The 22,827-nt window shown below is 37.0% G+C and overlaps 1 protein-coding gene across 3 annotated transcripts in view; it reads left to right on the forward strand.

The window, feature by feature from the left end:
- Positions 1 to 22,827, forward strand: part of RNF145 (ring finger protein 145) — a 63,824-nt gene that overhangs the window by 38,638 nt on the left and 2,359 nt on the right. For all 3 annotated transcript variants that reach the window (XM_018050097.1, XM_018050095.1, XM_018050096.1), the window contains 6 exons: positions 967 to 1,202; positions 3,887 to 4,062; positions 9,692 to 9,832; positions 12,597 to 12,779; positions 19,492 to 19,639; positions 20,529 to 20,885. In XM_018050097.1, coding sequence (XP_017905586.1) covers positions 967 to 1,202; positions 3,887 to 4,062; positions 9,692 to 9,832; positions 12,597 to 12,779; positions 19,492 to 19,639; positions 20,529 to 20,885 — 1,241 coding nt within the window. The remainder of the gene's footprint in view (positions 1 to 966; positions 1,203 to 3,886; positions 4,063 to 9,691; positions 9,833 to 12,596; positions 12,780 to 19,491; positions 19,640 to 20,528; positions 20,886 to 22,827) is intronic.

The following is a 22,827-nucleotide window of genomic DNA, read 5'->3' on the forward strand; positions in this document are numbered from 1 at the left end:
GCTTTTGAATATGCTATCTAGGTTGGTCATAACTTTCCTTCCAAGGAGTAAGCGTCTTAATTTCATGAATGCAATCACCATCTGCAGTGATTATCTGGTTGTGAAGATATTTATTAGTTAGGTATATGCATAATATGTTTTAAATGAAAAAAGCTGATTGTATGTACATTATAATCTTTATACAAAACATTTGTGTATAACCACATGCATAGAATAAACTGAAAAGGTAATAAATAATATGGATAGCTCTTTTGGAGCAGTGCCTAGGTTTCGGATAAAATACTACAGCTTTGCATGCAGTGTTTTATGTAATAAACCCAAGACCTTAACAGTGCTAACCTAGGTGACAGGATTGTAGGAGATGGATTGTTTTTTTTCCTTTTTACTTCTCTGTAGTTCCTAACTTTCTGTAATCATGCACAATCCTCTAATAATTTGTTGTTTAAACTTTTTGAGTTTTAATTTTTCGTTATTGAGCCATATGGGAAGGCTTGCATGGTCCTATAAAAGCAGTTAAAGATTGAAAACCTCAGAATAAGTCTTGTCACAGTATGATTTTAGACAAGTTATTGAATCTCTTGGCTTTTATACTTTCACCTCTAGACTAGAACAGTTAAATATTGAGGGCCTTTGTAAAAGGAGCTAAATACATTTCATAGTAACTGAATTTATTGTAATATTGAATTAGAAATTTTAAAAACTCCATATTATATATGCCATCTGAAATGTGATAAAGACCAGTGGATATCTGTGCTGCTTTTCTCAGATCAGTCCTAGGGAATTGGTGCTCAAAATTCACAGGACATGTGAACATTTAATTATGGTCAAATGAAGTTAAAATTTGATTTAAAATATTATCTAAGAGATCCTAATTAGACTCCTTCAAAAGCTTTGTCATCATCACTAACAACAGTGGTTTTGTTTTGTGGAAACCAAATCTCACATGCCTTCTACCCCTCATTTTAGGTCAGCTGGTGGTGTGTACGTTATGCTCCTGTGTCATGAAAACGAAGCAGATTTGGCTCTTTTCGGCTCACATGCTTCCTCTGCTAGCACGCCTCTGCCTTGTTCCTCTGGAAACAATTGTTATCATCAACAAATTTGCTATGATTTTTACTGGTTTGGAAGTTCTCTATTTTCTTGGGTCTAACCTTCTAGTACCTTATAATCTTGCCAAGTCTGCATACAGAGAGTTGGTTCAGGTAAGACTGTAGATAAAATTCTACATAAATATTAAATATATTAAAGATTTAATTCACTTTTATTTCGCAGTCATGGTTGTGGTAATATTATGTTTGACACTTGGAAAATAGTAACTATTTTCAACATAATTAGGAGCATCTGAGATTCTTAAGTTCTGTTGAGAAGCAGTAAAGTGAAGTAAGTTCATCTGGATGCAGTCAGTCTGAGTTTTCACTCTGATGCTGCTGTTTACTAGCTGTGTAACCCAGGGTTAGTCACTTATGTTCACTTATCTGAAAGATAGAGCTAATAATAACTGTTGTAGCTAACATGTAGGGTAGCCATAGATTTGAATGAGTTCAGTACCAGGGAGATAATGTTTGGTGGTAACTACTATAACAAAGACAAGAGTGATATAGAATTGAATATGTAGAGGTCAGTTCCTGTTTTTTTCCTGATATAGACCTGCTGTGACTAATGTATTTTCCTTACGTTTATTTATTTAGACCGAGACGTTAAGTAGTTCTGGGCCGTGATATGACAGATTTTGTTTAGATGTGGTGCTTGGACTGATTTTGCCAACATAATGTGCTTCTGTCTTTCCAACTTTTTTCAGTCTTTGCTCTCAAACGGATTATTTCTAGTCACAAACAGTTGGTTTCATACTGACTGAAAGAAATAGTTCTATTTGATTTAATCAATAAGTTTCAGTATATAGAATAGCTCTTAAAATTGACATTGGTATGAAGAGAGTATTAAAATGGGTATTCTCTTCTGCCTCTTTACTGTGTACATGACCTTAAGGTACAGGTACCTTAAGCTTTCAGAGGGACCATACTGATAATGCTAAGTGAGTCCTTTCCTTATTGTTGTGGCCCCAAAGGCAGATTTCCCAGGAAAATTCTGTAAGCTCTTGACCTTAGCCTGATTCTACTGATTTCTTCATCTTCCGTAATGATCAACTTGAGCAACTTTTCCTGAAAGTAGATCTTCCAAAGAAGATAAAATCATTTTCACAGTCTCATTAAAGAGGTTCTTCATGGGGAAGTTTTGTTGTATTCAGAATGAAGATGACACATTTATGTATTTTTTATTTGAATTCAATCTTGTGGTGCTACCCTCGTTTGTAAGGAGCAGTCGATACTCAGTAACTATTGCTTGGATGCTCGCTGTTTATTAATACCCTAAGGGCAAAGCCTCCGTTTTACAGTGTCATGTTTACCTTCTTTGTCATAAGGTTCATGTATCACTAAGCGTCATAGTTGGAAATAAAATACAGGTTATGAAATTCATGACCTAGAAAGAATTGGATAGGCAAGAAATAGAAACTGTCAGATTTTTAAGTGGTCATTTCCTTGAATGGAAAGGAGAAAAAGTATTGTGCCTCTCAGTAATCAGTTTGCTGCTAATAAATAATTTTGCAGCAAGCTAGACAGTTTGTTTTCTTTCAGTATCTTCCAATTGAGGAAAAATAGGGGTTACTCTTGATTCAGTTTTAGAAAAAGCATTTGATTTACAGATGAAAAAGTTTAAATTTAGAATAATCTCCAAGTCAGTGTATTTTCATTTAAGGTCTTTATAGTTACTGAAACATTCTGGAATCACATTGAGCCTTCTAGCAAGACTGTTGGCTGCTTAGGTTAGAGTTTGTAATCTACCTGGCAGAACTCTGTTGTGTTACCAGGATCTGGTCCCTGTCTTGGTAACTCCAGAAACTTGGTAACCATCTGTACTCTTAGGCTGAATCAGGTTATGAGAATTCCTTCTAATCAATCTCACATGAGATTGCTTTATAAGCTAGACAGCTAATTTATTAACTTATATTAACTTAGTAAACTTTTTTTAGGTATACCTTTTTTCCTAATGTTAATGCACTTGGCAAAACAAATCATTTGAGAAATGTTGCTTGATAAATACACAGGAGGAGGAAGGGGAATTAATGTGGGGGAAAAGACTTTCTAAACTGTCTTTGCTGCAAAAGAGAGTAAACTTCTCCAGTGATTATTCTGTCTTCCGGTAAACTACTTCTCATCCATGACATTCCTGAGTAAACTCTGGAAGATTCTTGTCTATTTCCCTTCCTCCTACCCCTCGAGCAGTATTGCGTTGTTCACACTATGCTGTGTTATGTGTTCCATCGCTTAATTGTGTCCAGTTCTTTGCGCCCCATGAACTGTAGCCCGCCAGGCTCCTCTGTTCATGGAATCTTCCAAGCAGGAATACTGGGCTGGGTTGCCGTTTCCTATTCCAGGGGATCTCCCCGACCCAGGGATGGAACCCAAGTCTCTGCTGTCTCCTGTATTGGCAGGCAGACTCTTTAGCACTGTGCCACCTGGGAAGCCTATTATTCACACTAGTTCTGATCATTTTGATTTGACATAAGTTTGCCAAACCTTTTCAAACTGCCTGTGATGTAGTTTTCCTCCAAATATGACTTTATTTTGACATTATCCCAGAACTGTTAGGGCAGTTTGCCATTTGATGAGTATGTGTCAACTGCTGATAATAATGTAAAATTAGTAGATTAAAAAAGACATGCTGTTTTCTAATTGTATGCGGACAGCTAACTTTGAAGGAATTTAGCTTAATATGCAAGAAAAGAAAAGCTATTCAGTTTTTAAGTACTGCAGGTTAAACATTTTTGTGTTTAAATGTGTTTATTGAAGTGATAAAAGATGTTTTCCTGTCTTATTTTCTTACTTAGGTAGTGGAGGTGTATGGCCTTCTAGCCTTGGGAATGTCCCTGTGGAATCAGCTGGTAGTCCCTGTATTGTTCATGGTTTTCTGGCTCGTCTTATTTGCTCTTCAGATTTACTCCTACTTCAGTACTCGAGATCAGCCTGCCTCACGAGAGAGGCTTCTTTTCCTTTTCCTGACAAGGTAATTAATCAGAGCGTATGATACTATATATAGCCTTAGGAAGAGAAAACTTTGATTCAGGAATAGTAAGTTTTGCAAATTAACTTTTGTCAGTCTTTTTATAGTGCTTCATGTGTAATTAAAATGTGATTTTCATTCAGCAGATGCCTAGGTCTCGCAGTACGAGGAAGTGATAATACAATAATGGTGGTTTATTTGGCCACACTGTGGACCATAGTACAGCAAATGATTTGTGGGAAAGGGACGTTGCAAATTGTAAAAATAGCTATTACTTTTATTGAGTATTTAATATGTAAATGGACAGAGGAATACCAGACCACATTACCTGCCTCCTGAAAAACCGGTATGGAGGACAAGAAGCAACAGTTAGAACTGGACATGGAACAACAGACTGGTTCCACATTGGGAAAGGAGTATGTCAAGGCTGTATATTGTCACCCTGCTTGTTTAACTTATATGCAGAGTACATCATATGAAACGCTAGGCTGGATAACTCAAAGGCTGGAATCAAGATTGCTGGGAGGAATATCAACAACCTCAGATATGCAGATCATACCACTTTAATAATGGAAAGTGAAGAGGAACTAAAGAACCTCTCGATGAAGGTGAAAGAAGAGAGTGAAAGAGCTGACTTAGAACTCAGCACTGAAAAAACGAAGATCATGGCATTGGGGTCCCATCACTTCATTGCAAATAGATGGGGAAAAAGTGAAAACAGTATCAGATTTCATTTTCTTGGGCTCCAGAATCAATGCAGATCCATGATATTAAAAAGATCCTTGCTCCTTGGAAGAATAGCTATGACAAACCTACAGAGTGTTTTAAAAAGTGGAACCATTCTCCCAAATCATCTGGGATGATTTGGGAGAATGGGAATTCTAACATGTATACTATCATGTAAGAATTGAATCGCCAGTCCATGTCTGACGCAGGGTGCAGCACGCTTGGGGCTGGTGCATGGGGATGACCCAGAGAGATGTTGTGGGGAGGGAGGTGGGAGGGGGGGTTCATGTTTGGGAACGCATGTAAGAATTAAAGATTTTAAAATTTAAAAAATAAAATAAAATAAATAAAAAAAAATAAAAAGTGGAACCATCACTTTGCTGACAAAGGTCCATATGGTCAAAGCTATGGTTTTTCCAGTAGTCATGTATGGATGTGAGAATTGGACCATAAAGAAGGCTGAGCACTGAAAAATTAAAGCTTTTGAACTGTGGTGCTGAAGAAGACTTGAGAGTCCCTTGGACAGTGAGGAGATCAAACCAGTCAATCCTGAATATTCATTGGAAGGACTGATGCTGAAGCTGAAACCCCAATACTTTGGCTACCTGATGCAAAGAGCTGACTCATTGGAAAAGACCCTGATGCTGAGAAAGATTGAAGGCAGGAGCAGAAGGGGACGACAGAGGATGAGATGGTTGGATGGCATCCCCAACTTGATGGACATGAATTTGAGCAAGCTCTGGGAGCTGGTGATGGACAGGGAAGGCAGGTGTGCTGCAATTCATGGTGTCGCAAAGAATCAGACGTGAATTAGCGACTGAACAACACCAGTATGTGCCAGCCACACTATTAAACAGTTACTCACACTCACTTTTATAGCAACCCTCCAAGAAGGGTGCTTTTATTCTCATTACCATTTTAGAGCTGAGGAAACTGTACCAAGAATAACTTGCCCCAGGTGACAGTGCCAGAAGAACGGGTTTTGACATTCAAACCCCATCTGAGTCCAAATCCCATGACTGAGTATACACTTTCACTATACTCCCTTTTTTTTTGGCCACACCACTCAGCTTGTGGGATCTTGGTTCCCCAACCAGGAAGTGAACCTGCACCCTGGGCAGTGAAAGCACAAAATCCTAACTACTGGACCACCAAGGAATTCCCTGCCCTGTTATTTTTGATGTTTTCCTTCATTATTGAGATAGAGTCAAATAATGATAAAATGAGTATCAGTACTTTGCTGTTTAATTGAAAGGAATTCTAACACTTGATTTTTAAGGTAATTTTTTTTTTTAATCTTAAGTCTTTAGAATTTGTTTTCCACCTGTCTTTGTGAGCTTATCTAGACATTTAGACATTTCTGAATTTTCCATTTCAAGTCCTCAGAATCTAGCAGATGAGTCTACATCTTCGTTCCCTGACTCTTTAAAAGGAAACACTTTAAAAGGCAAGAAAGAAACTCCTCCTGGGAAGTGAATATAGGCGAATACAAGTTTTGAATTTTAGTTAATAGAGCCATTTTCTCCCAGCCATCCAAAATGATGGCGTACTGCGTACTAAGTGATATAGTGGAGGAGAAGCTTAAGATAGATTTATTCTCTTTAAGGAGCATGTTACTTGTTAAGATTGAAAACATTACAAAGTTAAATGACAATATTGATGACATGGGGTGATACCTATTTTGACAAATAAAATAACTTATTGGTACTGAGTCAGATTTTGTGCTAAGACTTTTAATTAGAAAATAGCCTATAAACATGGAATAAATTGATATCAAATATGTTTTAATGGCCAGCACGTTATTAAGTTGCACCGTTAACTTGTTTTTAAGTATTATGGAAATTTTATGCAGAGTTTTAAAATTATCCAAAGAGTAACTGAATAAAGGGAAAGAGAGATACATAGTTCTGTGGTTAGAGTAACCTAAATGTGGGCTGGGATTGGTCTTGTTTTAAGCCGGATTATTATCCATTGTGAAGTACGATCAAATGAAGCATAGTATAGTGTAAGAGGCTTAACAAATCAAAAAGCTGTGAAGGCGTTTGGGCTTATGGAGTAAGAAAACAATGTTGAGATTTTAGGTGAGGCTTAAGATATCTTGCCAAATAATTTTCTTCTCTATTCCTTTTCCATGCATAGGATATTTTGCTGCTTCTCAGTATAAGAATGTTTTAATTTGTAATAGAGACGTTCCTGTGTGGTTCTTTAACATGTATCCCTGTAAGCATTGTTCTTTGTCCTTCTTGATGGTCTTGTGTGCCAGTCTGTGTGTGTGTGTGTGTGTTGCCTTGCCAAAGAACAAGTTAACTTACAAAAAGGATCTCAAGTTTACCACAATACCCTGACTAAAACAAACCAACAAAACACAGCAAACAAACTGAAAAGCAAAAAGAAGGGATTTTTTGCAGCCAGGAAATAGGAACTAAAATCAATTAAATGTCTCATTGACGAGAGAAGGGAAGAAAATTTTTATAAATTTCCTGACCTCTTTCACTTCCCCAAAGCTAGGTTGAAACCTTTTGTGTTCTTTATTATACTCTTGAAAAATGGCACCACACTCTTTTAACGTAAGACTGAAAGAATGTGCTCCTCTTGAAAACGTAATTAAATCGTACTGTTTGGATGTAAAAGATTTCTTTAAATATAGACGGACACAAGAAAAAAGAAACTGTATGACCATACAGTAAAATTTTCAGACTTTTCCAATGGGAATGAAGTAAAATTTTTAGTGTTATTTTCAGCCATGATCCTCATATTTTTAAATTACTGGGCAATTTGTTGAAACATGTTATGTAGTGGTTTTTCTGAGAAAAATATCAAACATTGTAGAAATTAGATTTATAAGAATGCCATAAAAGTTTTTATTCTTTAGCTATGAACTATCATGATCAGCTCCTAATGGAAAAACCAAACTTTCTTTCTTTTTTTTTTTTTGCATCATAATGCACACTAGTCTACATGAAATTAGATGTTTTCACATAAAAAGTAACTTTAAAAGCAGTTTGTAAATGTAGCAGAGGCAAGGAGCTATATAGTGAAGGGCAGATACTGATTTGCCTGAGTGAATTCCTCATCAGTGCAAATGTAATTCTTCACTGAAATTTTAAAACTTGAGAATACTGTGTTTTGAATCTTTTTTATTAGTTGCTTTGTAAATGCTAAATCCAAATTAATGGTATATAATGGACATGGAACAACAGACTGGTTCAAAATAGGAAAAGGAGTACGTCAAGGCTGTATATTGTCACCCTGCTTATTTAACATCTATGCAGAATACATCATGAGAAACACTGGACTAGAAGAAACACAAGCTGGAATCAAGATTGCCAGGAGAAATATCAATAACCTCAGATACGCAGATGACACCACCCTTGCGGCAGAAAGTGAAGAGGAACTAAAAAGCCTCTTGATGAAAGTGAAAGAGGAGAGTGAAAAAGTTGGCTTAAAGCTCGACATTCAGAAAACGAAGATCATGGCATCCAATCCCATCACTTCATGGGAAATAGATGGGGAAACAGTGGAAACAGTGTCAGACTTTATTTTGGGGGCTCCAAAATCACTGCAGATGGTGACTGCAGCCATGAAATTAAAAGACACTTACTCCTTGGAAGAAAAGTTATGACCAACCTCAATAGCATATTCAAAAGCAGAGACATTACTTTGCCAACTAAGGTCATCTAGTCAAGGCTATGGTTTTTTCTGTGGTCATGTATGGATGTGAGAGTTGGACTGTGAAGAAGGCCTAGCGCCAAAGAATTGATGCTTTTGAAGTGTGGTGTTGGAGAAGACTCTTGAGAGTCCCTTGGACTGCAAGGAGATCCAACCAGTCCATTCTGAAGGAGATCAGTCCTGGGTGTTCTTTGGAAGGAATGATGCTAAAGCTGAAACTCTAGTACTTTGGCTACCTCATGCGAAGAGTTGACTCATTGGAAAAGACTCTGATGCTGGGAGGGATTGGGGGCCGGAGGAGAGGGGTCGACAGAGGATGAGATGGCTGGATGGCATCACTACTCGATGGACATGAGTCTGAGTGAACTCCGGGAGTTGGTAATGGATAGGGAGGCCTGGCGTGCTGCGATTCATGGGGTCGCAAAGAGTCAGACACGACTGAGCGATTGAACTGAACTGAACTGAATGTTACATATATTTGCAAAATACTTGTTAAATTATTTTCTAATATGTTCAATGAAAGCATTAAATGTATTTCTATACAACATGAAAGTATTTTCAAGGTTTAGTGTAAGTCCAGTTCTCTTTATTAAAAATTGGTGTTAAAGTTATTTTTAAATGGTCTTGGGCTGTCTTCTTGGACATAACTTTTGAAATAACACAGAAAAAGAATGTATTTACCTAAACATAAGTTCAAGTGTAAAGGCCCAGTAGTATAGAAGCCACTATTGGAGTGAGAGGTGTTGAGAGCTGCAGTGTCGACATGGCCCCGTAACAGTGTGATCAAAGAAGGCGTTTTGATGAGTAACCACATTAGCAGTACAGCCTGATCAATTTGAATGGCCAAAACTTTTCAGAAGGAAAAATGGGCAACCATATGAATTTCCTTTGAATATTATCAGTATGTTAATTAAATATTTCTTAAGCTTTGAACAAGGTTTAGGCCCTTGAAGTTTTCCTACCTTTGAAGGAGATGATAGATAAAAATAAAAGACTGATTCTGTTTCAGATTTGGTGCTATATACAAATATTTGCCAAAGAAAAAATGAGGTTAGGATAATAATGAAAATGGATTTAAATTATTGTAACAGACTGGTTAGGTGATCTCATCTCAGATTTTGGGTGTTTTCATTGAGGGTCAGATCAAACTTCATGGTTATTTAAAGGCCTAAGATGTTTTAACTTTAGGTAAACAATTGTTATCTGTCAATATTCACCCCCCCCTCCTTTTTTCTAGTATTGCTGAATGCTGCAGCACTCCTTACTCACTTTTGGGTTTGGTCTTCACGGTTTCTTTTGTGGCCTTGGGTGTTCTGACACTGTGCAAGTTTTACTTGCAAGGCTACCGAGCTTTCATGAATGATCCTGCCATGAATCGGTAAGTTCTTTGCTCCAAACAGCTCTAGAAATTTAAATCTTATCTAATTTAAAGAAATAAGGATGAATTTCTTTGTTGGTGAGTTTTAGAGGAAATGGAATTTTGAGGAGTTTTTTGTGGGGGGAAATGGTTGCTATATTTGGGTTAGTGAAAGTGAAGTCACTCAGTTGTGTCCAACTCTTCGCGACCCCATAGACTGCAGCCTACCAGGCTCCTCCGCCCATGGGATTTTCCAGGCAAGAGTACTGGAGTGGTTTGCCATTGCCTTCTCCATTTTTTGGGTTAACGAGCTATTAAAAAAACCCTAAATTTCTGTGTATAAATGATTGTATTTTTATTGTGTGTACATAACATGTATATTAGATACGTTCCTTTCTTAGATTTATTAAAGAGATTTTTGATAGCTTTTTCCCATTTTGAATTTGTGTCACTCTGCTAAAATCAGATTTCTATATTGGATACTCCCTTAAAAATTTTTTTTTTAATGTTTGAACATAATTTTTATACCAACTGAAGTTTCAAAAGACACATTAATGAGGATGCAGAATAGTTACTCCAGTTGTTACTAAATCACTGAGATCTGGTATTAGGAAACTATCTCTAGAACTTATCATGATTCCTGTTATCTTAATTAATACAGAGGTTTACTGATTTTATTTATTTAAGTTTACATAACCTCTTGAAGTATTTAAATCTTTATGGGGTATTTCAGAAGTAGGTGCTGAGTGCCTTGTAAATTGAGAGGAAATTTTTATTTTGTTGTATATTAGTTTTTTTGATGACAGAAAAGAAAAAATGTATACTCCATAATTTTCCTGCTAGTCCCAGCTAACACCTTTATAATGGAAGGAGTGGGTGGGAGCAAGAAAGAAAATTAATTCTTGTTTAAGTTCACAAAATTCATACCATTCAAAGAGCACTAAAGGGAAAGTGACAACTTTCTCCTCCTACTTCCGATTTCCTCTCCACGAAGGTAACAGTTAAAGGTGGTTATTTTAAAAATTTCTTATAGGGAAAAGTATATATATATGTACATACATATATACATTCTTTTCCACATGCTATACACATTGTTCTATACCTTCGTTTGTCACTCAGTATGGGTCAGATAGGTTTTTTATATGTTTTTATGTCAACACATTCAGATACATCTCATTCTTTAACACATATTATTATGAAAATAATCTCTTTTTTTTGCTATTTAAATAATGCTGCTATCAGTATCTTTGTTCATGTCTCTTTTTTAAAACCCTTCCATAGGAAAATTTTAAACCAGAAAAGTTGAGAAAATAGTAAAGTGAACCGCATGTATGTACCCAGCACCCATCTCCAGTGATGTGGCCAGGGTCATGTGCTGTGTTCCCATCCATTCCACCTGTTTTGTCCCATAACCTAGCTGCACTTGTTGGAAGCAAATTCCAGATACAGTATTATTTTACCTCTGAATCTTTTAGAAAAAAAAACATAACTACAATAGAGCGTTCATTTCTAATAGAAGAATTCCTTGACATCAAATACCGTTGGTGTTTGTATTTCCTTAATTATCTGCCTGAATTTTAAAAAGCGTTTTGTTTGCTCAACTCAGGATCCAAATAAGGCCCATATTGCAGAGGTTGGGTATGCCTCTCAAGTTTCTTTCAATATTTAGGTCCCTGTTATCTCTATATTTTTTTCCTTTTAATTTTATTTGTTGAAGACATCAGGTTGTTGTCCTACTTAATTTTTCAGTCTGGATTTTACTGATTATATCCCCATAACACATAACATGTTCCATTATTCACTTTTTCATATCTGTATATCCTAAAAATCTTTATTTATATATCTTAATTTTTGTACTATATCCATAGGGTAAATTACCAGTAAGACTATTGAATTGAAGGGTATGTAATTTTAAATTTTTTAGCAAATTCTTCTCCAGAAATGTTTTACCTATTTATATCTCAACATTAGTCGGCTCATATATTTTTTTACATTCCTTGTCAGTACTTTGATCTTCAAACTTTGAAATATTTGCCAATTTGTGGATTTGAAAACTGTACCTGTCCTTTGGTCATTTCTCATTTATTTGCCAGATCCTTCAGAATTCAAGTCATTAGGATAAAAAGGTTAGGACTTTGTATATATATTCCATAAGGAAATTGAATTTCAAAAAAAGTATTTGTATTTATGTCTCTGGTTCTTATGGACTTCTTAAAGAGACATTTCCTACCCAAAGATTATACAGACATTCACCTAATGGTTCTGTATTTTATAATCAGGAGATAGTTGATAATACGCATGCTAAGTCGCTTCAGTTGTGTGCGACTGTTTGAGATCCTGTGGACTATAGCTGGCCAGGATCTCTGGAGTGGGTTGTCACTTCCTCCTCCAGGCGATCTTCCTGACCCAGGGATGGAACCTGTGCATTGGCAGGCACCTTTAGCACCGCCTGGGAAGCCCAGTTCATAATACAAGTGGGTATAATTCAGTGGCTAGCTAAGAATGCTAGGGGTATCTGGCTCATTAGCAAAGCCTGGTTAGAGCACTTTGACTTAGACATTGCTTCAGTTCTCCTCACTGTATGCTGAAATTATAGCTATTATGTTTTGCATATGTAGTGACACATTATGATTGTATATTACTACATTGACATTAATATTCTGATCAGGTGTTTCGTCTTAGAATAGAGCAGAAATATGTAACAATATTCTAAGCCTGTGGATTATTTTCTCTCAAATGTGATTCTGATTACTGTTCGTTTTTCTGAAAATGTACGCTTTTCCAGGGGCATGACAGAAGGAGTTACGCTGTTAATCCTGGCGGTGCAGACTGGTCTGATAGAACTGCAGGTTGTTCACCGGGCATTCCTGCTCAGTATTATCCTTTTCATTGTTGTAGCTTCTATTCTTCAGTCTATGTTAGAGATTGCAGATCCTATTGTTTTGGCGCTGGGAGCATCTAGAGACAAGTAAGAACTTCCTGAAAGACATTTTTGTTGTATTCTTTACATGAGTTCATTGCCTGAAGATATATTGTTTAGATACAGAAGATAATATGAGTAATTGGTATTAACTTATTAAAAAATTTACAGTTTTTGTTTTTATATGTGTTTGACTTTTCTGTTGTTTTTCCTTCAACATTGATATAGTTAAAAGTCACATTAAAGGCCAAGTAATTTACAAATCAGCTTTTCCTCTTCAGAGAAATGTAATACTTTTTTATATTTATCCAGTTTTGAAATAAAGAATATAGGGCATAAAATTTAGTCCAGTAACTGTAACAAATAATTTACAGTTTTATTCTGTGTACTAAAGTACTAAAGGAGAGGAAACATCGAGGAACTACAGACAAAGAAGAGAAAAATAAAGGTTGCCAAGCATTAATGAAATTTTTACAGTCTTACCTGATGGCTTGTTTGCAACTAACTGAGGTTATAATGGGGATTCTTGACACCTTATGGGACCAACTGGATTCAAATTCATTCATCTCATATTATAAAAATTTTCTGAATGAATAAAAGCCAATTATGATTTGGCTCTTTAAGATACCATTTTGGCTTATGGTGATTTATATAAGGACATGCTATAAGGACTTGTTTAAATTCAGTGCCACTATTTTTTTTCCAGCATCCTTCTGTACATTATGATTATTGAAATACCTGATTTAGTTGCTTCTTTGATGGTACATTTATGAGTAAGGGAGCAGGCAGCCTTGGGGAAGATAGAATTTTGACAGAAGAGTTTAAAAACACTCCAGGTTTACCTTTCTATCCCCGTATCCCATATTGTCAAACATTTTGAAAACTTTCTCAAGTGGTAAAATGGCTGAAAGAGTCAATTTAATTTAAATAAACTCTTGGATATGTTTCAGATAATTTTAATCATTATAGTTATTTGAGATTTGGTTTTGAGGTTTAGAATTCCTCAATAGAAGCTTTTACGATGTTGAATTCAATGGTGAACTCAGTTAAATAGTCATTTAAATTGTTTTGACCAAAGTTCAATTACTCTTGTCATCTCTGGCAGTATCCTTTAGTATTATTAACTATACTAGTTAGAAGACTAATACAATACTATAGAAAGTTTGGGAAAGAGGAAAAAAGATCATAATTTCAGTGCCATAAGGATCAGTAAATCCAGGTTTGGGTCTTTCAGGGTGCTGAACTAGCGTCGTTACTGGCTTCTTCCTCTGAGATCAAATGCAGAGGAAATTTAGAGGGAAAGGAGCAAGACTGAGAAGCCCTATGTGTGGGTGTGGAGTGGTAATTTTGGATGCGTGTCACTGTTACTCTTGTATATAGCAGCATTACTAGCCTGAGGCAAGTGAGGCTCCTGGCTGTGAGAGGATGAAATGGGAGTGAACCATTGGGTTCTGTTCTTCTTTCCCACGAGTTAAATGGCAGTACTTTTCTTTTTTTAAAAAAAAGAAACAAATGAAATGGAGAAATTGTGAGAAAAATATAACTTACCAGAGCTGACTCAAGAATTGAAAAGCTTGGCTAGTTCTGTGACTTACAGAAATGGAAACAAAAGCTAAACATCCTGACCCAGGTGGCTTTACAGGTGAGGCAAGTGCTGCCAGACATCCAAGGAGCAGATATCCATGCTTTACACAGAGACTTCCAAATCATAGAAAGAACCTTCCCCCCAGCCCTTCCCCTTCTTTGAAGCCAGTATAAATCCATATTGAAATCAAAACAGACAACTTGAGAAAGATAAAGTTTATTTCACTCGTAACAGGAGATACTGTGAAGTTTTTATAATAACTGACTCAGGTACAGACAACTTGACCGATGGAATGGAGCCCCCAAGCAAGTCCATATATGTATGGACCTTTGGTGCATGACGGGGCATGTCAGGTGATGGGGGCAGGTGGTCATGTAATGTAGCTGGAAAAAAATGATTTCTATTTGGAAAAGGATGGAATTGGGTTCCTGTCTCATAGCCGTAAACAAAAGAATCAGCTCCAAAATTGTAGAGGCTTAAATGTCAAAATAAAAAATCTGCATAGAGTAGTATATTTTAGACCTTCAAGGAGGAAAGAAATTTGTTAAACTGATGGAGCTGGTTGTGAAAATCCGACTAAGATTATGAAAGAAAAGTGATAAATCTAATTATTAAAATTAAGCCTAAAGGTAACTTATATTAGACATGATAGTTACAAACTGGGTGAAGATATTTATAGTATTCACACTTGCCCAAGAATTAGTATCTAGAATATATAAACAACTCAGATCATTGAGTGAAGTGGCTAAAATACACCATCAGGCTTTTAGTGCAAGAGCAAACAATGACTGTGAAGAGAGGTTCACTGTCTTTAGTGGTCAGAGAAATGTGAATCAAGACCTCTCCGAGTTACTGTTTTGAACCTATGGAAGTGGCAGTGAAGAAATAATAGGAAACAAGAAAGGGGAAGGGACTTCCCGGTGGTCCAGTGTTTAAGACCCTGCGCCACCAAAGCACGAAGCCTGGGCTCAACCCCTGGCCAGGGAACTAGATCCCATATGCTGCAACTAAGACACAGAGCAGCCACATAAATAAGTAAACTTTGTTAAAAAATTAGAAAGAGAAGAGAGAGAGAGAAGAATGTCAGCTGATACCTAAGGTAGAAGAAAACATAGGTCCCAGGATGTTAGGTTTCTGGTGGGAATGTAAATTAGTGTAATCATTTTGGAAAACTAGCATTTTCTCCTATGTACATACTCAAGACATTTTGCACATGTTCAGGAGGGACATGTAGAAGAATGTTCATAGCACAATTTCACAATAGCAAAAACCTGGGAGCAAATCATACACTAATCAGACAGGAAAGGGGGTGAATCAATGTGATAATGGCCACAGTGGAATGTTAAAAGCATTAGTGACACATTAAACATTATGAATGGTTCATAGCAGTATATAAGTAAATCAAGAAAGATGACAACGTAGAATGTCATTTTTATGTTAGAAACAGAATTTTAAAATACAGTTTAGGAATACATGTGGATGAAACAGTACTATAGAACAGGAAGTAATCAAGTGAGTGAAGAGCACAGGATTCATGAAATGGTTTCATTGGGTGAAGGGAGGCAGGTCCTGGAATAGGCCAGCTGTCTCATGCTTAGAGTAGATTATGGTCCAGGCCTTCTCTATTTTACGGAGAGATGGGTTCATGAATGCTTGTTACAGTTTCAGTTCAGTTCGGTCGCTCAGTTGTGTCCGACTTTTTGCGACCTCATGGACTGCAGCGTGCCAGGCTTACCTGTCCATCACCAACTCCCAGAGCTTGCTAAAACTCATGTCCATTGAGTCAGTAATGCCACCTAACCATCTCGTCCTCTGTTGTCCCCTTCTCCTGCCCTCAATCTTTCCCAGCATCAGGGTCTTTTCCAGTGAGTCAGTTCTTCACATCAGGCGGCCAAAGCATTGGAGTTTCAGCTTCAGCATCAGTCTTTGAGGTGTAAATACTTAGGGTGTAAATGCCTTTTAAAGTTTAGGCATTTAAAATTGCTGATTAGATTATTATTAGTAACTAATGAAGAGAGGGACTTGCACAGACCAATAGAGATAGTGCATTCTGAATTGAAGATTATGCTTAATTCAGTTAACTGCACTGGGGATTGAAAAAGGGAAATGAAGAATGTCCTAATTCTCCAAGTTAGAAGAACTATTAAAAGGTAATACTGAAACACTGCTTGTCTCTGTTACAAAGGAGGTAATTATTAGGGGGACATCCTCACGTGTCTTTGGCATTGGTTGGACTAGAGGTAATTTCCAATGTTTAACTTAAAAAGGTGCTTCAGATAGTTTTAGCTATAGATATAATTGTTACTTTTATCTGTAAATTTGATTACAGTTGTTAGCATGGAATTTTACAACTATAGTCTATTCAAATTATATAGCAAATTTTTAAATGATCAACATTTAAATGAAATGGATTGAGGTGAATTAAAGAAACTTTTTTTCACTGTGTAGTACTTAACCTGTTAATGGAACAAATTTCCAGTATCACTTTATGCTATACTTTTTAATTTTAAATTAGATTTTTGTTTAGTTTGAACTGAAATAAGGATATATATGTATATAATATTTGTATGTATATAAACAGAAATCAGACATAGGTTAAAACTATTGGCATAGTTTTGTATTTACTTTTCTATGTACATGTATAATATGTAAATATATACCTACATTATGTAAGTGGATCATAGCTAGCTTGATTTTGAAAAATATACTTAAAGTTTTCAGGCAAATTGTCCCATTATAGCTCTTGTTACAATAATTCTTTTCTCTCTGCTTCTTTTAAAAAAAAAAAAGTTTGGAATCTCAAAGCAGAGCTACAGTGGCAGTTTAAGTTTGTCCCTTAACGTCTCATAAGAAAAATGTTTGACAGGAAAAACTGTAAAACACTTTCCCAAGTACCTCGCTTTAATTTTAACCACAATGATAATGTACGTTCTTCTAATTAGAATTGCTGATTGTGGACAGTCCCACACACTACAGCACCTTGTATGCTCTCTTTTCCTCCCCCGCCCCGTGTTATAATAAAGGTAGGGAGGAGGATTTATGCTCTTTTTCTGTTTCCCTTGCAATACTTCGAATGGATTTGAGAACATATCACAGATGCTGATATTTAATTAAAACAGCATAATTTTGTTGTAGCCATGAACTTTAAACTATTTTGGTTGGAATTCACGTTTTCTTATAATGTTTTTAAATAATCTGGTTTGTTTTATAGGAAATCATTAAATGATTTAAGTCTCAGTGTTCAGTTTACATAGATTATAATTGAGTTTTGTTTTTAAGAGAGGGGACAGCTGTTTGGGGTTCACGCTGATTTCTAGATTTGTGATCCTTATGTTATAAAATTACTCCAACTTTAGCTTTTATTTGCCCAGTAAGTGGAATTGGAATTACCTAGCATCTTTTTAAATCCCTTGTTGGAGTAATAAGTCATTCTATCATCAAATGGCTTATAAATTGAATATATTGGGTTGGCCACAAAGTTTGTGTTTGGATTTTTCCATAATGGCATGGAAAAACTGGGCTGAACTTTTTGGCCAACCCAATATAAAGTAAGCAATAAATCTTTCCTTTTTTTTTTTTTTTTTGCATAAGTAGAGTTTTTCAAAGTTCTGCTTAAGGCAGTTGTGGGAGGGTTGTGTCGTTTTTCTTTTAGAAATTGATATACAATCTGTATTAAATTTGGAATATATTTAAGGAATTATCTATTAGAATATTACAGCGTATGAAGATGTAAACAAAACAAAAGATTATGTTCCTTTTTTTGTGGTAACCAGGGGGCTCCTGCTGTATTTTCCACTATTGATAGTAAGGAGGGTGCAAATGGAACCAAAAGCTGAAATCTAAGGAATCTCTTGATATGTTGTGTGTATTAAAGTATAACATTGTATGTGTAACTATTCTTGTGTATAATAATTATGGTTAGCTTTTGTCCTGCTTACATCATAGGGCTTTGCCCTTGAGTGGATAGATGGGTAGGGAAGACAAGGTAGTAGTAGATGGAAAGTAATTTGAAAAATTTCAAGCAGAAATAATTTTCAGGTTTTATTTGGCACTTACTTCAAACATGCCATTGTACTCAGGAGCTGGAGTTATCATATTTTTCAAGCATTTTAAATTTGGACAGTAAGACTTTTTTTTTTTTAATGTTTGTACATATATAAAAATGTTTACTTAAATAATATAAAGTGAAAATATAAATAAAAGTATTTAGATGTATATGATATATAATAAATAAAATATGTATTATATATAATTATATATTGAAAGAAACAGTGCTTCAGTTCAGTGTATGATTGTTTGGTACAGGCATTAAGAATTCTTAGAGTGTATGTAATTCCTGGGGAAAAAATTATATTACCTGTATAAATACATTTGTTTAGCTTGAACTGGTTGAAGGGTTTAGAAAACAAGATGGGATGGAGACATTTCTGGTGGGATGTATAAGACTGCTTGTGTTTTTCTGGGAAGACAGTTAGCCATCATTGCTTATAGCAAAGGACAGATGTTGATGAGTTTGAGCCAAAAAATTGGGAGTGGAGGCCCTCAGATGTGAGGCTAGGAAGTTCAGAGAAGGTATGGACAGTGTTCTGCTAGTTGAGCTTTAGGGCGGTTAATCTATTCAGGAATAGGGGCCGGAGGGAGGACGGTCAGCTAGTAGATCTTAGATTTCCATGGTTCCGAGCTTTCCCTTATGCTCAGCACACGTGAGGGGTAATACGCCTGCTCATCAAGGGCCATTCCTTTCAGTGACACCGCACTTATGGCCACACAGATGGCCACAGAGATTTTCATCAAGGGTGTTGTGGGTGAGGAGAGGATGTCATGACTTAAGAAAGCAAATTACTGTCAAACCTGTTAAGGTTTAATGCTGTGAAAGCCTGAAATTGCTTTGAAATTGCTAGGAGTGGGAATGAGACTGAAAGCAAACTATTAAGGGAAAAAAAATAGAATTGGTAGTACTTGGCAGTTGACTGAGTGCCCCAGGTTAAGAGAAAAGAAATCAGTCATGTCCTCTGAAGTACAACGCCTTGGACATGACTAGCCCTGAAATCTAGCCCTGTGACTGGCTTGGAGAAGGGTGTGTGGTAAAATGTTGTGAAATTGAGCATGGCACAAGACCTGTGGGTTGTCCTGCTAGATGACAGATGCATTAAAAGAATACTTTTCTTTCTTTAGGAGTTTATGGAAACACTTCCGTGCTGTGAGCCTTTGTTTATTTTTACTGGTATTCCCTGCTTATATGGCTTACATGATTTGCCAGTTTTTCCACATGGATTTTTGGCTTCTTATCATTATTTCTAGCAGCATTCTCACCTCTCTTCAGGTAAGTCCAGGATTAATGAACTTTGTATAATAAATAACTTTATTTTTCCTTCCAGAAAACGAATTACAAACTTTTTCAAGATTAACAATTATAAGTGGCCTTTTTAGGTGATTCCTTCCCATGCTCTTTACTAGAGGTTATTGAAGTACTAGGGCAATCTATGTCACTGTATTTTTTTAATTGAGATAATTAAACTTTGCAATATCTCTTTTTCAAAATGGTATGGCATAGAACTGTCATGAAAACCTTAAATAGATAAGTTAACTATAAAGTATTAAAAGATTTTAGTGCTGGTTTGGAACACATTTTAAAGTAAATGCCTATTAGAAAATATCCATAATTTCATAATGTATATAAATGTATGATATCTGTGTATGTATTAAACAGATATGACATACACAAACATGATACACAGACATGTACTTTACACACACATATACACACAAACTATTACCGCGGAATGGATAAGCTTACTGTAACTTGCAAGTGGAGCTTGGTTGCCTAATCCGTAACAAATAAGAATGCAGCACTGGTGATAGAGATTTATTCATTGTTCCTTGTAGAAGTAAAGTTTCTTTGAAAGTTGAGGAACAGGCGTGAATAACAGAATTAGGAAAGTTCAGATAGAATTTTGAGGGCTTGAGGAGCAGGGGAAGGGATAAGCCAGAGAAGACTGATTACTAATCAGAATCATCATTAGGAAAGTTAACTCAGGGTCCTTTTCAGTATCAAAGATCTGCATTACTGAGATCATCCACATGTTAATTACACCACTGTCTGCTCTGCACATTAAATCTAGCATCCTAAAGGTATTAGTAATATGTTATTGTTTAAAGTCTGTGAAAAACTTTTTGAAGTGATTATATCCATACCTTTTTTTGTTTTTCAGGTTCTGGGAACACTTTTTATTTATGTCTTATTTATGGTCGAGGAATTCAGAAAAGAGCCAGTAGAAAACATGGATGATGTCATCTACTATGTGAATGGCACCTACCGCCTGCTGGAGTTTCTCGTGGCCCTATGCGTGGTGGCCTATGGCGTCTCAGAGACCATCTTTGGAGAATGGACAGTGATGGGCTCCATGATCATCTTCATCCATTCCTACTATAATGTGTGGCTTCGGGCCCAGCTGGGGTGGAAGAGCTTCCTGCTCCGTAGGGATGCTGTGAATAAGATTAAATCATTACCCGTTGCTACGAAAGAGCAGCTGGAGAAGCACAACGATATTTGTGCCATCTGTTATCAGGTAACTCTTGCAGTAAGGAGTCATTTGGGGGCCTGCGGGACTTTAACTTCATTATCCAAATTCAAGTTAAATTTCCTGGGTGAAAAATAGTGGGCCTCAGAAATTGTTAAAGACCTGATAAAACATTTCCAGTTTATTTCTAAAGTTAAGTTTTAAATTTAGTCCCTCAAGTTCTAATTTACTGTTATTTTCAACATTATTGCTCACCCATAAATAAAGGAAAAGCAGGTCAGGTGTATTTTATATTTACTCCTGAATATATATATTAGATATAAAGTATATACACACTCACACATATATATGTACTATCAAATATATACTATCAATCAGGAGTCAGCACCTTCTGAAAAGTGGTGTGCCAAGATTCTGACTCTTTCCCTTCTGGTATTTCCAGGGTGGGGAATAAATGTTCATTCATACAGTTAGTGTAGGTGGAGAGAGTCGTGCTTCTCTCTAGTTGAGGGGTGTCTGAGGTGAGTGCAGGCTCTGTGTGGAAGTGGGGGCAGGAGATACAGTAGAGGCAGCCAGTCAGTGTACATTACAGGTGGCCTCCCTGACATCTTTGGCACAAGAGCCCTCCATAGAGGATGACTGCCTTCTATCAAGAACTGAAAGATAGTATTTAAATCCGCTTGGAGATAACAGCAGTAATAAACAACAGCCTTGGACTTGAGTCAGCAGTCACCTGTGCAGGAGGGTGATAGCAGCTTCTCAAGTTAAACCGTACTGTAGGAAATATGGGCAGAAATCCTGGGTGACAACACAAGCTGTTCCTTTACAGTCACTCTTAAAAAAGAGTGTAGGCTGATGGAAGAAAACCATAGATAGGATCAGGGGCTTCCCTCATGGCTCAGATGGTAAATAATCCACCCGCAATGCAAGGGACCTAGGCGTGATCCCTGGGTTAGGAAGATCCCCTGGAGGAGGGAACGGCAACCCACTCCAGTATTCTTGCCTGGAGAATCCCATGGACAGAGGAGCCTGCTGGGCTACAGTAAATGGGGTTGCAAAGAGTCGGACATGATTGAGTGACTAACAGTGTTGGTGAGTGTACAGGGGAGGGACTTGCTCCAAGCTGCTTTATAATGTAGATGTTATGTGCTTGTGTGTTAAGACTGTCAGGAAGAGGAATTTTTCCCAATAGTAAAATTCAGCTGTCACTTTTTGATTGCTACTAGAGCATACTTCCCACTTCAGTACTCTTGCCTGGAAAATCGCATGGGTGGAGGAGCCTGGTAGGCTGCAGTCCATGGGGTCGCTAAGAGTCTGACACGACTGAGCAACTTCACTTTCACTTTCATGCATTGGAGAAAGAAATGGCAACCCACTCCAGTATTCTTGCCTGGAAAATCCCAGGGATGGGGCAGCCTGGTGGGCTGCCGTCTATGGGGTCACACAGAGTCGGACACGACTGAAGTGACTTAGCAGTAGCAGAGCATACTTGGGGTACTAGCAGAAGAATATTTTCCAGGTTGGTTTTGCATTTGAGGGGATGGAGGAGCAGTGTAGATTCCCCCCAGGTTAAGTGGCCATTGTCTTCGTTCTGGCTCCTTTGTGTTCAATAGCCTCGTAGGACGCAGGACAAAGCACGGCAGAGGCAGATTCGAGGCACACCAGCTTCAGCTGCCGATGTCTAAGTATACCATCTCTGGGACTTGAGAGTCCTCTTTTTGTGTTTCCCGTTGTCACATCACTTTTTTTGAGGTGCCTGGACTGCCTGCTGACACCACACAGAAAACGAAACTCGAATTGCTTACCTTCCCAGCTGGCTGCTCTTCCTTGGATGGCTTTCTGCTTTAAAGTCCACTCCCAGGTGTTACCGGTTCTTGGCAAGGAATTTCTGCAATAGCCACAACTCCATGTTTTGGGACTTTAGACACAATTAATAGTTGATTCACAAATGTGTATTGTTACAATATAAATTTCATATCCTCAGCTTTCC

Source organism: Capra hircus, chromosome 7, assembly GCF_001704415.2.
Source record: "Capra hircus breed San Clemente chromosome 7, ASM170441v1, whole genome shotgun sequence".
NCBI lineage: Eukaryota > Metazoa > Chordata > Mammalia > Artiodactyla > Bovidae > Capra > Capra hircus.